General features: G+C 40.9%; 1 protein-coding gene across 2 annotated transcripts in view; it reads left to right on the forward strand.

Annotated features, from left to right (window-relative positions):
* Positions 1–19,549, forward strand: part of Tbc1d23 (TBC1 domain family member 23) — a 53,406-nt gene that overhangs the window by 11,662 nt on the left and 22,195 nt on the right. For both annotated transcript variants that reach the window (XM_052157798.1, XM_052157797.1), the window contains exons 2-8: positions 2,127–2,238; positions 5,685–5,790; positions 7,389–7,593; positions 11,920–12,043; positions 14,581–14,705; positions 14,798–14,844; positions 15,708–15,811. In XM_052157798.1, coding sequence (XP_052013758.1) covers positions 2,127–2,238; positions 5,685–5,790; positions 7,389–7,593; positions 11,920–12,043; positions 14,581–14,705; positions 14,798–14,844; positions 15,708–15,811 — 823 coding nt within the window. The remainder of the gene's footprint in view (positions 1–2,126; positions 2,239–5,684; positions 5,791–7,388; positions 7,594–11,919; positions 12,044–14,580; positions 14,706–14,797; positions 14,845–15,707; positions 15,812–19,549) is intronic.

A 19,549-nucleotide genomic window follows, 5' to 3' on the forward strand; every position in this document is an offset into this window, starting at 1 on the left:
TGATAGCTTTCAGCCTGACCAATTGTTCCAACTTCTAAAATGGCTAACTAAGCACCTGTAAGCACGAGCCAACAGTATGACAAGCAGCTAGCACTTGTTTCAAATTGTTCCATGATTTAATTTGTTCCCTGCACTGCTGAGTCTTTCCTATTGCACAGCTCCAGAGACATCAGCGCCAAACTCTTTTTTTTTTTGCACTAAAAATTAGAACAACTATAGTTCATTTAGGATATAAAATTCCATCTCAATTAAGTGATATTTTCTTCATTTCCTTTACACAGTTGACAAACATGGTATTTACTCACCAGGCATACATTAGATTTTCTTAGTTGTATAGTTGCAAACCATATTTTTAAGTTGTAGTCATCTGTCTTCTTAAGCTTAGTTAACATGGACTAGACAGACTCTTGTCTTCAGGAGGCAGGCCTGCACTACCAACACTAAATTTGACATTTCTCATTCTTTCTCCTTTTCTTCCAACTTTTTAAAGTGATTATTTGCAAAAGACCAAAATCTGTCTTGTGTGGTCACCAGTGTGCACACATGAATTTGAACTTTGCTGAGGGACACTCGACCAGGGCTTTACTGCTGACTGTACCCAAGTGACTGATTTTCATCTAGTTCCTTTCTGTGAAGAGGACAATTAATGAAGAGTGCACAATTAAAGGGCAGTCTTAGAGTCATACAGGTACAGGGAGGCTTGATTAGTCAGAAGCACTGATTTTAGAATCATATAGGTATAGGGAGACTTAGATTAGAATCATTGATTTTTCTTTAAAACTGCAGAAGAGAGACAAGATCCTGATTTCCTGATTCTAGCAAATCTACCTTTCTCCTGAAGTTGTTTTAGAAATGTTAGAAATTATGTCTGTATTACCTTTATTTTTACATCTTTACAGATTTTAATGTATGCTAAGATAATAAAGTATTGGAACCTTAACCTTTGAAATTTTATTTAACTGGTATTTTGAGCTACAGAACAGTTGATGCCTTGTGAAAGTTCCTAACTGACCATCTTAATCATGCACAGTGGAAAGAAAATTAACGTCCTGCCTTCCTCCGCAGACATGGTAGATTGAGTGTAATCACCCTCTAGTTTGCTTAATGATGTTGCCTTATAAATTTGCTTCAGCGTAACAGTGGAGTCTTCTTTGTTCCACTGATATTTATCAAACACTTTTTGCCCGATGGCTGTGCTCTGGGCATAACATTTATATAATTATGTACTAAATAGTCTCAAACTGCTGGGCTTTAAATTCTGGTTTGAATTTTAGTGTTTCTAATTTTTTGCCACTGTTTAGTATAGTATTATGGGCATAAATTTGGGATCTAGACTGCTAAAATTTGGCTCCTGGGTTTGCTATTAATTATAGCCATGTGATGATAACATGTTAAACACAAGGATACAGATTTTTAATACCATAGGATAGTTGTTTCGTGTGTCTCGTGAGCGTCCATGACCCACCTTTGCCTTATCTTGCGTCATAACTGCAGTCAGTGATGTGTGTGACTATAGTGAGGATTAGGAAGAACCCGTGCACATTGGGATAGTTGCATTCTCTGTAATCCCAGCTCTGGGAAGATGGAGGGAGAGGGAACAGGAGTTTAAGTTTGAGGCCAGCCTCAGGTATATGGGATTCTGCTTTTAAACAAGCAAACAAACAAATAAATGAACATATGTAAAATCTTTAGAACAGTACCTTGTCCATGGTAAGTGCTGCACTGAGCCGTCCCTACTGCTGTGAACAAGTTACTGTGGTTGTCTACATGAATTCACAGAGCTATCGACATACCTGGGCCATTTCCTATTGAGCAATTCTGATAATTCTGATAATTAGATCATTTCTGATAAATAATTTATGCCAAGGCAGAATTATATCCCTGGAGCAGAATGTATGGAGGCTGCAAGTGCCTTGCTTTGTAGCATTCTGACTGCGGAGAACCTTGTCTTCTGAGACAAGGTACCTTTTAACCAACCGCTCGTGCTTACATACAAGGGGAAAAATGAGTCGAGTAATTTTAATGAATTGTTTTCTTTTTTCTTTCTTTTCTTTCCTTTTTCCTTCTTTCTTTTCTTTCTTTTCTTTTCTTTCTTTTCTTTTCTTTTCTTTTCTTTCTTTTTTTAGGGAAAAAGATCTTGAAGAAGCCCTTGAAGCAGGAGGTTGTGATCTTGAAACTTTGAGGAATATAATTCAAGGGAGACCACTGCCTACTGAACTGAGGGCCAAGGTTTGGAAGGTAACTAGAAGCTGATGAGTAAAAGTGTAGTGACTTGAAAGAATTTTTAATAATTGGTTATCAACTCTCTTGAAAAGACTGTTTATAAATATGTTGCATCAAGAAAATTGATTTGAGTAGCTTTAACTAAAAATACATTTCTGAGCCAGGTGTAGTTGCACCTGCCTTAAATGCCTGTCTGCCATGGGAGGCACAGACAGGCAGATCTCTGTGTGTTTGAGGCCAAGCTGGTCTATATGGTGAATTACAGACCAGCCAGGAAGACATAATGAGACTGTCTCAAAATAAATGTTTCTGCAGTGTTTTCTATACTTAATAATAATGTTTACAGTGGTAATGTTTCATAGCCACTAGAAATGTCTGTGATCCTTATGAATATTGTTTAGCAAATGGTAGCAAGTGGGGAAATAAAAGCAGAAGGTGAAATAGAATACACACAGACTCACAGGGATGACCTTAGGTTTGCTGAAGGAAGTGTGTCTATGGGGCTGCTTACAGGTTTTCTTTATTTTGCGTCCCAGCTGCTCTCTAATGTTTGTGGGAGTTTTGTTTGTTGGTTTTTATGTTGTTTTTTTTTTTTTTGAGACAGGGTCTTGCTAAGCCTAGCCTTTCGTAGTGCTGAGGTGATGGGTGGCAGCACCACACCTCACATACGTGACTTGCTGTTTTCACACATGCTCAGCCACTACGCTACCACACTGGGCCTGCTTAAGAGCGGGCTCATTGGCCAGCCGGGATGGGGGACTTGGAGCCCCGCCCTTTGCTACTGAACTATTTCTTCATAGGAAAGGTGGAGTAATGGGGGAGTCCATGGCACCAGTTGTGCGTCCACTGGTGACCCCACCGGGGCTCCAATGAGCAGGTCACACGATGGCCCAGAGTCAATCAAATGGACCCTTCAGCAAATCAAAAGTCCTGGATCCGGGAAAGGGACAGGGAGGAAAGAAGAAGGGTTCACAGTGGTGGGAGGTTGAAAAGAAGAAGAAAGAAAAATTTGAATTTAGAATGTTATGTATGTAGCCAGGCTGTGGTAGTGCACACTTAGGTTTGGGGCCAGCTTTTTGTACAGAGCAAGTTCCAGGACAGCCAGGGCTACACAGAGAGACCTTCTCGGGGGAGGGGGGATTACATCTTTGTGAAAAATATAAGCACAAAAGGATGAAATAAAAATCGTGTTGCTACCAACAGGTAAAGCATGTAACTGTGTAGACGTATGTTCTGTCCTTTCTCCTCCTCTGCATATATGTTTAACAGAGATGGAATTATTACTGCACATAGCATTCTAAATGCTTTATGTCAGGAATTTAAACATGCAAAATAGTGTGTGGCACAAATACAATTATTGTTAGTGTTTACATTTCAGAAATGGACACTCAGTATTCCTACAACTATGGATAAAGGACTGCGAATTGTTTTCACAATTCCACAGTGCAGTCACCTTGCTTGAGCCACCTTGTCTTTAATAGTTCCACTAATCTGATAATCTAATCTAATCTGTGAAGGCAGAATATCTATCTCCTGAAGCAGACTTTACAGGTGCTGCTTGTGCCTTGCCATCGAATAGTGTGGAGACTTATGGGATGAGCCGTCGTGTACCTGTAACCCAGCTTCATTTCACTTGGCAGCATCTGACCAGTCTCGTCTGACTGACCAGTCTCATCTGATTGACCAGTCTCGTCTGACTGACCAGTCTCATCTGACTGACCAGTCTCGTCTGACTGACCAGTCTCGTTGAGGTGACTCAACTTCAGATGAGGAAGGACCACTTGTTGCACTTGGTGTAGTTGTCACTTGCATCTGTTAAGCACACGCCTTTAATCCCAGCACTCTGGAGGCAGAGGCAGGTACATCTCTGAGCTCAAGGCCAGCCTGGTCTACACAGCTAGCCCAGGGCTATACAGAGAAACCCTGTCTTGCAAACAAAACAAGACAAACCCACAGTAATACTCTTGGTTGGGCGGCACAGCCACATCCACTGGACACTGTGGAAGTCGTGAAGCCAGCACAGTGGCTGACACAGGTGCAGCAAAGCCAGCTGCATGCCGCCACATGCCGCGATGGCTGGCATTCCTCTCACTTAGGTTTTGGTCTCTGTGTGTTGCATTCTTAAGAGACTTTCTGCATTACGATCCATTTTCCATTTTCTTTTCAAAAAAAAAAATTATGTCTGAGTCTTTTTAGGAAACTCCTAAATTTAGTATCCCTTCTGCTCCTAGGGAAATAACGTTAATGTGGCCCTGTTTCAAAGTCTCCCGTCTGCCCTGGAGATGGTGGTAAACTCCGTGAGGTGCAAAACTAGGGATTTCTAAATGAGGCCTTAGCTCCAGGAGTCTTCCTGGGTTACCCGCCCCTAAACAGACGCAAACATAGTTGACAAATGTGACTGGCCAGGAGACCTGGTGACAGAGTCAAGGCTTCTCTTTACAATGTGTATGGAGCTCTCTACGAATGTTTAAAGATAAGGGATTGTCAGGGTACACTCCTGGTGGACTACAACTCCATAAATAAGATCCATGGACTAAAATGACTTTCTCCTACTTAATAGCTTAGATGGTCAAAGGAGTTAGGTAAATTAGTATTTGCTATACATAAAAAAAAAAAAAAAACAGCTCAAATATTTTTCTACTTGTCTAGCGTGCTTTACAACTTCAAATACGACCAGTCTGAAAGCAGGCTGTCATATAATGGACATGTTTGCTTTGGCGGAGATGTTCTTTAGATTCTTTGAATTGGAGTTATAGGGCTAATAATACAAATAAAATCTGTTGCATTTGTATTTTCTAATTGTGGCTGTGCTTGTAATCCCAGACATGTAATGAAAAATCAAACACATGTCCTAAGACAAAATTATATAATCTTTACTTCTTGAATAATCCTTGGTCTGTCTTTGTTTTGTGAAACTGTATAAATAAAGGAGCAACCTGATTTTTAGTCAGAGTTGCAAGATCCCCCTGACCCATTTCTGACTCAGTAGTAAGTTCTGTGATAGCCAGGGCTACACAGAGAGACACTGTCTCAAACAAACGAATGATGAATGAATGAACGAATGAATGAATAAGTGAAATAATAAAATAGCTTTTACACATACTTGAAAATTTACAAAAATAACATTTTCTCAGTTCATTAAATAAATTATATGGTATAGGTATATTTTTACTTTACAATATATTTATTAGTTTTTATATTTTAGAAAAGCCGGCTTTAAATAAAGACATGTTTGTAAATACACAAATATTTTGTAATCCATTCTACCCACAGAATCAACATGAAGTCAGAAAAATCTAATGCAGGAACATTTTTGTTACATGGTAGTGGTGTCACTTGATGGCATGCAGATACTTAAACTTGTAATCTTTTGTTACTATCTCTAAAGTCTCGCTTTCCTTAACACAGCATATTACAGGAAGTAACAATGACGCTCGTTGCTTTTAATATTTTTCTTCCAGATTGCTCTGAACGTTGCAGGAAAAGGTGATAGTTTGGCATCATGGGATGGTATTTTAGACTTACCCGAGCAGAACACTATTCATAAAGATTGCCTTGAGTTTATTGGTAAGTTTGATTTGGGATATCTTAAATTTGTAAATATCTCATAAATAGTTTTGCCCTTTAATAAACAAAATCTTGAGATACATAATTTTGAGAAAGAGCCAATTTTTACTGTTGTTTTTATAATATTGATTTTTCTTATACATTTATATTTTGTTATACTCTTTACCTTGTTTCTCATAGACTTGTAGGTCCACGTGGTATTTGCAGCCTTCAATTAGAAGAGATTATGTTCTGAACGTTCATCTATAGATAACAGATCAAGATCTACTGTTTTCAATTGTTACAAATCATAGATGAATAGTTTTCCAGCTACTCTACAAAATGTGTGTTAATTCATGGTACAGATTAAGCTAATTCAGTTTGTACCTGTCTTTCTAATTCATTTATAGAATCTCGGACTCTTTGTTTCTTTGTTACATCTTAGTTAACTAATGCATTGGCTAAATAGGCTTCAGGGTACTAATGATTCAGAAACTACAGTTTCTAGAATGTAACTCAGTGGTGGAGTGCTTGCCTGAAAAATACACACACACACACACACACACACAGACAGACAAGCCTGGGTTCTATCACCAGCTCTATTGACTGTCAAACAGACAGACTGACAGTCTTTATTACTAGTGTGGACAAAAGAAAGGGAATTTGGACCAGAGATTTGAAGACTTTGCATAATATATATCCTGTATTTCTGAGATCACCTTGATCTAAATAATAATGGTATAGTTGCGTTCATACTTAATTTGTATTTTATCTGTGTATTCTATATGAGAGCTACCAGTATGAAAAGTCAGAGGTAGATTTGCATAAGGATATATAATTAACGTTATTATAAAATAAAAGCTAAGATTTAGGACAAAGAAAGGGAAAGAATAAAATGCTGGATTTAATGGTAGAGAATGAATTCCCTTCTGCTTGCCAAAGCCGCACATTGTGGAGCAGTTGGCAGTGTCCCTAGGAAGCATCCTCAGGCTTTCTAGCAACTTGAGCTATGCCTGCCACTCCCTGCTGCCGCTCCACACTGGCCGCTCCCGTGTTTAGCATGCCTGTGGTCAGTATTACTGAGTACCATTTGTTAGTAACTGCCTTCTGTCTTCCTCTTCTCTCAGGGCTAGGTAAGAAAACACATACATGAAACTGATAGTTGTTCAGTAACATCTGTCTTGCTTAAGGTTAAAAAGAAGATTTGGGAGACTATATCCACCATATAGGATTTCCCTGTATGATGATGTCCTCATGTAATACAGCACCATGTACAATGAATATACACGATGACAGCTTTAAAATTAAAACTAGAATGTTACAAAGATCGTTGTCTATGTTTTTTCTTATGTTTTGTACCTGTGAGCCAGTGTCTATTAAATATGAGAAGGGCTAGACATAGCTCAGCGATGAAGCCTTTACCTAGCATGTGTAAAGCCATGATTCAATCTCACTACTACAAAAAATATAAATGAACCGACAATCACGAGACAAAGTGCTCAGACAGTGTTCCTGTTTTTCATAGTTTAATGCACTCACATGTTGAGCGTGTGATGTAGTGTGCCCAGTCGCTAAGCCCTGCGGTTCCCTGATAACTTTAGTTTGATGCTTTATTCTAGAGCAGCTCTCAGTGCCAGAGGAGAAGGCAGCAGAATTACTCCTGGATATTGAATCTGTAATTACTTTTTACTGTAAATCACGCAGCGTTAAATACAGCACCTCCCTGAGCTGGACTCATCTACTGAAACCACTGGTCTGTCTCCAGCTGCCTCGCAGCGACCTATACAACTGCTTCTATGCCATCATGAATAAGTACATTCCCAGGTAAAATGTGATTCAGTTGCAGTCATAAAAGTCCATGCCACTTTGAAATAATGTTTGTGAGGTTTCTTTTGATGGTAAGGTAAAGCGGTCTAGTAATTTTTGAGGTTGCCTGAGCTGTATTTGCTTCCTGACTTTGTTCTTGTGACAAATACTTAAGATTTTTATTTATTATGTGGATGGGTGTTTTGCCTGCATGCATGTATACCACATGAGTGCATGGTGCTCGAGGAGGCCAGAAATGGGTGTCAGGTTCCTGGAAGTAAATTACACTGGAAAAATACGCTCACAGCAGGCTGTGCTCCAGTCTCTTGAGGCTTTTTATTGGATAATGATGTTAAGCATCTATTCATATGTTTATCGGTAAGTTCTTTTTTTGTCTTCGGCCACAAAACAGATCTATAGACAAAAAATATCTAGAGTAGAAAAAAAAAATATTTGGCTAAAAGTCCCAGGAGTTTAAGTCTCAGTATGCTAGACTCATGCATATGTTTTTGAAAGCTCCCTAGAGATTTATAGTTAGACCAGAGCAGCGAACTTCTATGCTTTCTTGAACCATACTCCTCTGTAGAAAGCAAGCATGACCAAAGATACTAAAGGAGAAGGCCACAGCCCTGTCAAAGCTGAAGTCGGGATTCCCAGTTAGGAATAATTCTGTCATACGATACCTGTCATCTGCTTGTGTTTGATTACTTCTTATGGCCGTCTCTCATTGGAACAGGTGGGGGTGGCACAGGCAGGACGATCTGTGAGTGCAAGGCCAGCCTGGTCTACAGAGTGAGTTCCAGGACAGCCAGGGCTACACAGAGAAACGCTGTCACACACACATACACAAAAACAAAACAAAACAAAACAAAACAAAAACCCAACTAACCACCACCACCACCAACAAAACCAGAGAGAGACAGAGACAGAGAGACAGAGAGAGACAGAGAGACAGAGAGAGAGAGAGAGAGAGAGAGAGAGAGAGAGAGAGAGAGAGACCGACCAAGCCTTGTGAGGGTGTCAGTAGTCATATTGCGCTGCGTCACACCCTGCCTTGTCACCCTCTTCCTGTTCCTATTTCTGTAAGTTCTGCTTTAACACGGCGCTCTAGCTGTGGCTGCTAGGAAGAACAGCGATCCCTGAGCCCATAGAATGCTTATAGAAGAATCCCAATTTAATATCCTCAACTACTGCCTGGGATGGAAGATGGGTAGAGCCGCATCCAGCACAAGCCCTTGTCGTTAGAGTGACCTCGCAGCACACAGCCCTGAAATGGATGCTGTTTCAGTGGCTTTCTCCCAGGGATGTCACTGTTCCAGAAGTTGAGGCCATTTACCTCGTGTTCTCTGCCTTCTTCCTGCCTCCGTGTTCTACCTTAGCATTTGATTGCTCTGCAGTTACCCATTGGGAAAGCATTGAGATTTAGAATTACTCTCACCAGGATAAGTCCAGTTCTGTCTCTGGTGTTCTGTGTCCTGCCATTTGTAATATCAGAGAGGGGAGATTTGAAGGCGGGCATAGGGACTGGAGTGTTATGGCTCAGCAGTTAAGGGCACAGGCAGCTCATGCAGGACTCAGGTTCTGCTCTGGGCATCCCATGGTAGCTCACAAGTATCTATAACCCTAGTTCCCGGGACCTGACTCCCTGTTCTGACCCATGCATGCCACATGGTACAGTACACAGACATACACATTCAGGCAGCACACCCAAACACATGAAGTAAAAAAAAAAAGCCAAAACCTAAAACCACTTAAATTTAAAAAAACCGAGCAAGCCAGCTGTGCATGGTGACTCGCCTGTAATTGTAGCACTCAGAGTCTTTGTGTGTGTGTGTGTGTTGGCACATAGGATTGCTGTGAATTCAAGCAGAGCCTGGACTGCATGGTGAGTCCTACTCTAGCCGGGACTACAGAGTGAGACACTGTCCTCCAAAACAAAAACAAGATAGTGATAGCTGAAAGTCATGACAAACCTTGACAGTGATATAAAATATTATACTTACACAAATAATGTTCATCTATTCCCTTTGGATAGCATTTTTACTTATTTTTATTTTTGTAGTGCTGAGAATTGAACCTATATCTTCACACATGCCAAGTATATGTTCTATCATGAAACTAAACTCCCATCTCTAAATAACATGTAAAGTATTTGTACTGATGCTTCCTAAAGTATATTATCACACGTATTTATTGCATACGTGTGCATGCACATGTGCATGCTATAGCATGTGTGTGGGGAGGTCCCAGGGCAGTATGTGGGAATTGGTTCTCCCTTCCCATCATGTGGATTCCGGGACTGAATTTAGGTCATGAGGCTTAGTGGCGAGCAGGGTTAGCCACTGAGCCATTGTGCTGGCCTTAATGACGCTTCCGTGGTCAGGCTGTGAGAATCACTTGGTGGCTCTTGTGAGCGCAACTTTTTACTTTGCTTCATTTTCTTTACAGTTTGCTTTTAAAGACCCGTACCCCTGCAAAAACAGCTTGTTGAATTATGCACAAAGTTTTATCTGTGGAAAGACGGTTGTATTGTGTAGTGAGCGAAGGCCCAGTTACTGGGTTCAAATCATAGCTCTCTGGCTTGTTATTGCCAGGTTGTAGCCTTCAGTGTCAGAACTGCCCTCATCTGAACCTCAGTTGTAATGAGTATGGGGGTCAATAGGGTATTTGTGAAGACAAAATGAAGTAAGTCTGTGAAATGCCTATTACAGTGTTTGGTAATGTTTCTTCAATAAGTAATTGGCTTTTATTATGATGGCCTGGGCTTTAAATATTTCACTGATACATCAGAGAACTCATGCCTTTGTCAAGAGTAGGCAGCATCTCAGTACAACAGCCAAGGTAGTTTATGGAGACTGACTCTTAAGTGGACCCTCCAGGCCTAAGTGAAGAGCGAGTTAGTCACCACTGTCCTAACTACACCTGACTAACAAACCACCAGCCATGGCAGCCATGCGTCAGTGTTGCTGCTTCTTGTTTTTAAGATGTAAAGAATAAAACATAGGGCTGGAGAGATGGCTCAGTGGTTAAGAGCACTGACTGCTCTTCGGGAGGTCCTGAGTTCAAATCCCAGCAACCACATGGTGGCTCACAACCATCCATAACAAGATCTGATGCCCTCTTCTGATGTGTCTGAAAAGCAGCTACAGTCTACTTACATATAATAAATAAATAAATCTTTAAAAAAAAAGAATAAAACATAATGTTGTCCCCTGAATTACTACAATTAAGACACTGAAAACCAGATATGCTGTGATGCGTTATTTTGCCATAAAACAACTCTGTTTAGTTTTGAGGTTTAAGAACACAAATATGCTAAATAAAATGTGACGACCAGAGTATCACCAAATCTTTAGAACACAAATGATTTCAGTGATGATAACCAGGTAAGACTTAAAGATGCGGCTTCTGTGTTTCTGTCAGAGATAGCATGTAGTCAGGGAGAAGCACCCTGTCTCCTGAGTCCCGAGCTAGCCTGTTGACCGGTCTGGACCTGCTCCAGATGGAGCCAATGTGTGGGTACCTTTTCAGGTCAGGGTTTGGGTGGCTCCCATGACCACTGTAGGCGGATGAGCCTTCTTAAAGCTGACTAGATGAAGCTTCCCGTGTTAATAACCAGAAACCTCAGGGACGCATCAGATCATGTGTCTGTCCTTTCACTCTTCCTTTGAAGTATCTGCATAGGGATGTGGTATTTCTTTAGGAAAAGGCCTTGTGATAATGTAAATGGCAGAGTATATGTTTAATGACTTTAACTTTGAAACAGTATATAAATTAAACTTTTTCATCATGTTTGCATAACAGTCCTTCGAAGCCAGGCATGTTTCTGGAATTTACTCTGGGCACTTGGTATCAAAGCCACTTTGATGGGTGTCTCAGGTCTCTCTCAGGTTCATTCTTCTGAAGTGTCATCTGTAGTCTTCAGACTTATACCTTTGAGGAAGACAGTCCTCTCTGAATATATAAACAGTGGTACAATTGAAGTAGTCCAAGGAATTTTTCCTTACTTGGCAAGGAGGGAGGAGGCTGGACTCCTTCAGGGCTTGATCTTTGTGGACCTGAACTTAATCACAGTAACCTAAGTGCTATTCTTAGTTACCCCTGAAGTCCTCTTACTTGAGTGTGCCTGGCTTTGCCTGGAAAACCTCCCTCAGTGGCTGTGTTGGCTGTAAGCCAGGTCACTTGGAAGGCTTTAGAAGAGAGCTCTGCCTGGCTCTCAGTGGGCTGCTGAGGATGCTGGGTGTCCTGAGGGTGCAGAGAGGAAGTGGGTCTTTCAGGAAGACGGAATACCTGTGTAATCATGTCTGATCTAGTAATGAGAAACTTTGCTTCTCTTTCTCATAGGGATTGTTCCCTGAAGGGGAGGCCATTTCATCTCTTCCGACTGCTCATCCAGTACCATGAGCCTGAGCTTTGTTCTTTTCTTGATACAAAGAAAATCACTCCAGACTCCTATGCACTCAACTGGGTAATAAAGTGAAAGTAGGAACATTTAATGAAACATAGTTTATATAAAACTGTAGTTGGTTACAGGATAGCTGGGCTAGTTAAGCCTGAATCCCCAAAAGATGCCAGCATTAGTCTTTTGTTATTTTATACATATGTGGAAACAGCAATGGTATATTTCATGTATATTAGTGAATATTATGTATTTCTATACTTATGTATGATATATCAGAACTAATAGCTATATTTTTACAAATATACAATATTTGTAAGCATATATGTAGATATGAGCTCTGCTTAAAAGTTTCTGTGTTTGGACTGTTGATAGTGTTTGTAAGAATTGGCAACTAATCATGAGGCAGATAAAGCTGCAATTACCACATGGTTAATATGAAAGAATATAAAGTCCACCTGAGCATTGTCCTTCTGGGCGTAGTCTTTCCAGTGGGGGTCTCAGTCTGGCTCTCACTGGTTCTGAAATCTCCGAGTGTCCAAAGCCTGTATGCTCTTACATTATTTATCGTTCAAATGGATTATGCTGACTAGGACCTAACACTAAAGAATTTTAATGATTTGTCTTTGGCTCATTTGAAAGCAATGCTAAATCTATTATGTGCTATAACATAATTAGCTTACCATACAATGAAAAAAATGACTGCATTTCCCAAAAGTGAGTAGTGAGAAGAGCGCAGTTATTTTGTTTCCGTGTTCCGTGTTGTTGCTGAAATCCCGTGCCCGTGGGCTCATCGGACTGTTCCAGATTTGTTCACATTGTAATGTTATCTTACGGTCTTCCGAGAACTCTGCTCCTAATGAGGGAATGAATGTGAAATAGGCAAGTAAAAGTTTTAAAAGTTATTTTGCAAATAGAGATGTTTTACAAATTTCCCAGAACAGAATCTTGGAGATTCCTCAGATCAGTTAAACATATTCTCTGCTCATGCCTTGCCTACCATTTCCTTAGGGAGCTTCCCATTTCTGCCTCTTGGTAACTGCATGAGCCAAGACACTTGGCTCAGAGCTCCGGTTTCTTTATCTGTAAAATGGGAATAATGATATAGTAATGTCTCCGAGGATAAGGGGATGCACTTAGAAATCGTAAATGGTAATTCCAGCATCCTAACCGGTTTCACTTCCAGACACACTAAATCTCACTAGCCTCTTCTTTAGTTCTTTTGGCTGGTCTTGTCATTTTGAGTTAAAAATGACACAATTCCTATAAAATTGTAGCATCCCTGTTTATATGTTGCTGTTAAATCTAATTATTTTTATTAAAATAAGGAATATTTCTTAAGCATTTTAGTGATTAATGTTGGCCTCTGCCCAGGAAATGACATTTCCATCGTCAGAACTCTAAATTAGTACTCGGCTGTATTAGAAGTGTAATGTGCTGGATCAACCTGCAGCCCTGTAGCCGGTCTGCCAGAGAGTTTGTTCTTGCTGTTAGTGCTATGCCAATGAAGTTCAAGGTTTTGGTTTTGTTGTTGTTGTTTTATGTTTTTATCCTGCGGCAAGACAATCATAGTTACCTCCAGAGCCCGGGACTGAGGAAGGTACTGGCGGCTTTAGTTGAGCTGAGGTTAAGGCTGGCTGCACATTGTCACTCAGTTGATAGCCACACCTTCTGGTCTCCATTTGTCCCAGTCCTTTGTCAAACAGGATTTGTAGCATGTTGTGCCTTAAAGCGTCCTGGTTAGATGCTCAGGCGTGGGCCATGGAATCTTGGTCCGTTCCTAGTCCCAGAACACAGCTCGGCCCTGGGAACAGAGGATGGCCTGTCACCCAAGTCTAGTCCTTGTCTAAGAGAGACGCCCACTCATGAGGCCTAGTGAAAGAACTAAAGATAATGCATGAACATTAACAGCCAGTTAAAATAGTATAACAGCCAGTTAGTGCCTGATACAAAATCTGTATTACACATTTATGTTCCCTTTAGCCATGAGAAATTTTAAATATAGTCCTTTAGATATAGTTATTTCAGATTCTAAGGAAAACTTAGTAGCCAGTAAAATTAGATCTTCGTATGCTTTAAAACACAATTAGGTAGTAAAGAAAATTATGAATTACTAACTTCTGTCTTTAATCACAAAACCCAGAAAGCCCCTAAAATCCAAAAAAAAAAAAAAAAAAAAAAATTGAAAAATTGAAAAATCTGAATTTTGTCTGAATTTCAGTGATTGGTTTCTAAGTAAGTTTTGGGAGCAGCTAGTTGACATTGGTACTGAGTTGAGGTTTGACTGCTCTTCTGATCTCATAATTACCTTTATGCTGAATGCTTGCTGTAATTAATTATAGTGTGCTAACTGACCTTAGGAAGTTCCAAATACCATGGTCACTTGAGGTATGCTAAGTTCGTCACCTCTCAGCACTGGGGGCAGTGTTCTCCCTCGTGCTGTTTTTGTTTTCCACAGAAGTAGAAGGGAGGCTCTAATGAAGTTAAGCGGATTTCATATGCGCAGGTGCAGGTGACTTCACGTGTGTCACTGACTCTGCTTCAGTGACGAGGCGTGGCAGCTCCAGCTTTATCTCCCTCTCTCTCTCTCTCTCTCCTGGCCTTAGCTCGGGAGCCTCTTTGCACATTCCTGTTCCACTGAAGTCACCCAGGCGATATGGGACGGATATCTCCAGCAAGCAGATCCATTTTTTATTTATTTCTTAATGTTAATTATCCTTGTTAATACAAAGTAAGTACCGTGTTGGGTAGAATCTTTTCTTCAACTTTTGATATGGACCTTTAATGTTTAACTTATCAATTTCACTTGATTCCTTTTCACAGAGAAGTTATTTTAGCACAAGAGTCTGACAGCAAAGAAGAAGTTATCCGTAAGTAGTAGTAAACAATATTTGAGGTCGTTTGATCTCAGCTCATTCAGGTTGTCACAAGATGGGTGTAGAGTGTTGTGAGGCTCCATTCAGGCCTCATGTTCTTAAACGTTCTAGTATATACAAGGCCTTGGGTTCGGCTCCTAGCTCTGTGTAAGCAATGAAAACAGCTCATCAAAGAATCACTGCTGAGATTTTATGGGTTGCTGTAGCAGGAAATATTTAAAAAAGATCATCCCGCAAACTCTCCATGGCGGCTCTGGACCACCGAGGGCTCTCGGGTGGCCTTGGCCACTTCCGGCAACTCTCCTGCCCCAGCAAGGCCATGGTTCCGCTCTGATATTGACACTGGCAGTAGCAACATCATTGTTCCGACAGGGTCCCTGAGATCCTCTCGCTTCCACGCAAATCCCACACACCCCACAGGCGGCCAGCTCTCAATACCCAAATTTCCTGGTAGAACATGACTCAGCTTAATTAGTTAGCCAGTTAGATTTATGTATATTATAGACACAATTACAAGATGTCAGTATAGTAATAACAGAGCCAATTAATTAAGGGTTTTATCCCAATTTCTAAATTTTAGGTAATCTAACATGGTGTTGTTACCGCCAGTGTCAATACCAGAGCCATGCTGTGGCCTTGCAGGGGCAGGAGAGTTGCTGGGAGTGGCCGAGGCTGCTCGGAAGAGTCTGTGGCGGTCTGGAGCCGCTATGGAGAGTTTGCAGAGCGATCTTTTTCCCCCCATATTTACAGCTACATGTTGCTTATGTTGGAGCCGTTTTAGCTTTAGACTCACATAGTGCTAGTTACGTCTCACAGGTAGTGTGCTAATTGTTGTCATATCTATGATCACATTGCAGACTTTTTGGAAAGGACTCCATCCAGCCTGAATCTGGAAGATATAGAAGACCTTTTCTCTTTGGCTCAGTATTACTGTAGTAAAACGCCAGCTTCTTTTAGGAAGGTAAAAGACAAGAAATAGCCAGTTGGTCTGTGTTGTATATTTTGTGTCCTTTTCTTATTGGCATTCACTTTGGTTAAAATATTTCAATTATGCTTCTCTTCCACATTTCAAAAGTATGATAGCTTGCTTTCATGATCTCATACTGTAAATTCTCTCACTAGTAGAGAAATAGACTAAAAAGTGTATCAACTGTTAATATGGCTGCTGCTCCACTGTATGGTTAAGGGGAAAGCTTTTATTTTAGGTATGAGACATAGAACAGCTAGAGACACGAGAGAGTCCAGAGCAGAGAGAGAAAGTGGTAGGTGAACATGGTCGGCAGACTGGACCTGACTGTGAGAGGAACAGAACAGTGCAGACTGAGGGGGCACAGAGAAAGGAGTGTGGGAGAGGAGAGAGGGGGGATACACACACACACACACACACACACACACACACACACACACACACACACACACACACACACACGCACTCACGCATGCACGAGCATGGAGAGAGGGAGACGGAGAGACAGAGAAAGGGTGGGGGAGAGAACATGGGAAGATGGAGACAGAAGGGAGAACAGATAGAGGAGGCAGAGAATGAGTGTAGCAGAAAGAGCAGAGTTATAAGGAAAGTGAGTGACTTGTAGGGAGGGAAGCCCCAGAGAGCCTTTTGTCCCTTCTGCCCATGCTAAGTGAGATGACTCCTTGGTAGAGGAGATTGACCTCACGAGTTCCTGGAGAATGCTGTCTTTTGTTGAACTGCCAGAATTTGGGGAAGTGGGGTTTCCATTAGACCTGACAAAAATAATAGCAGGAAGCACCTTGCCTTTGTTCTGATTCTTAGTCTCTAGTCATGTGGAGATTGTTTCCTCAGGTTGTGTGTTTGTGGCTTCAGAAGTTCCCTGACAGCGATCCAATGGTAGGTTTGTAGTTAGGTTTCTGTTGTTTGGAGTTTAGCCTTGGTGACATCTGCATGATTTGTCTTGTTACTGACAGCAGGGTCACTTTACCTCTTGGAGGCATATATATGTATAGAACTAAATATGTAAGTTCAGCAGGGTCAGCGCATACCATGCTACCCATGTGTATATGTTTCCAGGGCTGACCACTTGGCATTAGATAACGAATAGGTGCCTCTTCTCTTCCTTGGGGAAGGTTCTTTCTCCCACACTCGGCATTCCTTGGTTGCTGGAGATTTTTTTGTTTTTTGTTTTTTTGGAACTATTTTGTTTTATTTGGAATATTTTGAAATATGTTTTATTTGGAAATATTATGATAGTGACCATTCTGCCAAAAGCCATTTACAGATTTAACACAATCCCAATCAAAATCCCCATTTCATTCTTCATAGAATCGAAAAGAAAAAAAGCTATTAATAAAATTCCTAAGGAACCACAAAAACCCTGGATAACCAAAACGATTCTGAGCAAAAATAGTGCTCGAGGAACTACCATCCTAGATTTCAAAACATATTAAAAAGCCATAATAATAAAAAAAATATGGCAATGGCACCCAAACTGCAAGAAAAAAAACGAAGGCAGTTCTGTCCAAGGTAGAGGTGTAGGAAAGGACTTCTAAATAGGACTCCATTTGCCCAAGAACTAAGGCTAAGAACTGACGAGTGGGACATAGTAAACTAAGGGGGAAGGGAGCCCACAGAATGGAAGGGGACTTGCCTCCTGTACATGGCAGAGTACAGAGGAATAATGATCAGAATATATAAAGAACTCAAAAAACCAAGGTTCAAAAACAATAATAACTCATTCAAAAAATAGGCCTGGACTCTAAACAGAGCTTCTAAAAGAATAAGTAAAAGTGACTAAGAAATGTCTCAAAATTTTAATCAAGTAGGAAATGCAGATCCTAATAACTTTGAGATCTCATCTTACCTCAGTCATAATGGCAAAGGTCAAAACCGACAATAAATGCTGGAGAGGAGGTGAGGACAAGGTGACCTCACTCACTGTTGGTGGGCCTGCAAACTATTACGGCCACTCTGGGAAATCAGTGTGGAGAATCTCAAAAAACTAAAAGTAAATCCATGCTAGCACTCAGCTACAACACTCCCTGGCCCATGCCCGGAGGACTTGACATCCTCCTCCTCCAACATGCTCAGGATGACATTGCTGCTCTATTCACAAAGCTAAAACATAGAAACACTAAATGTCCATTAACTGACAGTCAAACTATGGTCCGTATACACGGGAGAATAGTAGTCAGCTGTAGAGAAAAATAAATCACAAAATCTGCAGGTATGTGTAGCTCACTCCTCACTGAAAAATCGTCACATTGTGACAGAGATCATTACAGAAAACCTCAACTCATCAGGACAGAGTTGGAGAGCCCATTCCCAACGGATACACACATACACACTCAGGCACCCGAGGCCCAGAGATCACCTAAGAGGGGCCAGAAAGACTGAGAGCCAGAAGGACAGAAAGTTTACTGTGAGAGTGTTCCCTGGAAATGTCCAAAGTTACACCCATGAACTCTCAACAACACGACTGCCTAACCATGGACCTGAACAAGGACATGAAGATTGGCAAACTCGCTGTAAGGGTCTGGAGAAGGATCCGGTGTGGTCTTGGCTGCACAGATAGCACAGAGGTCACCAAACTATTAACCATGTCCACTCCAAGCCTTCTGGGAAGAAAACAGCTCTCTCTATGAAGAGACCACCTGTGTTTTTAACATTCCTGGTTCCTGTAGTGTTTTTCTGTGAACATGAGAACCTCTGTTCTTCCTGCATTTGGTGTTGATACATATGAAAAACTATTTATTTGTTCAGGTTGATCCTGTATCCTTCCATGATGTTGATTGATCATTTTTAGAAGTTTTCTGGTAGAATTTTGTGTATGTCATCTGGAAATCCCTTTAATTTCCTTCTCTTACGTTCTTGCTCCAGCTAGTATTTTGAGCACAGAAGTTTGGTTAATTGGGCCAAGGATCTGTCCATCTTAGTTATCTTTTTAAAGAATCTGCTCTTAGATTCGATGACCCTTCGTATTGTTTTCTGCTTCTGTTTTATTCATTTCTTCTCTGATTCTTATAATTTTTGCTAATGATTTGGTTTGTATTTGGTCTGTTCTTGTTTTTCCAAATTTTTGTGTTTGTTTATTTGTTTTATGAGATGGTGTTTCTCTGTATAGCCCTGGCTGTCTTAGAATTTACTTCATAGACCAGGCTGGCTTTGAACTCAGAGATCCACCTGCTTCTGCCTTCCAAGGGCTGGGATGAAAGGTCTGTGCTACCGCTGTCTGACTCCAGATTAAGTCATCTCTCTGTGCTCTTTTGATTTTTTAATAAGGCAGTCAGAACTGTAGGTTCCCCACAGGATTGCTTTCCTGCTGTCCCAGAGGCTTTGCTGTGTTGTGTTGTAATTTTCATTAGTGCCAGAAAAGTTTTCATTTCTTTTTTGATTTCTTCTTTGACCCATCATCATTGTGTTCTTCCCCCAGTGCTAGAGTTTAAGCCTGCAACCTTTTAGATCCTCTTATGGGAGAGATCTTGCTGTATAGCCTTACTAGCCTGACATTTACTATGTACCCAGGCTGATCTTTAACCCAGGCAACATGCAATGCCCCTGCCTCACCTTCTCAATTAACTGCATGCACCGGTATACTAGGCAGACCCAGTGTCTTGTGCATACTGGGTAAGCTTATTCTACTACTGACATTTTCAGCTCCAACAGTTAATATTTAATGTGGGTATTGATATAGAACTGTGTAGAATTGTTTTTCTTAGTCTTTTGTTT

This window comes from Apodemus sylvaticus, chromosome 15 (genome assembly GCF_947179515.1).
Source record: "Apodemus sylvaticus chromosome 15, mApoSyl1.1, whole genome shotgun sequence".
NCBI classification, from domain to species: domain Eukaryota; kingdom Metazoa; phylum Chordata; class Mammalia; order Rodentia; family Muridae; genus Apodemus; species Apodemus sylvaticus.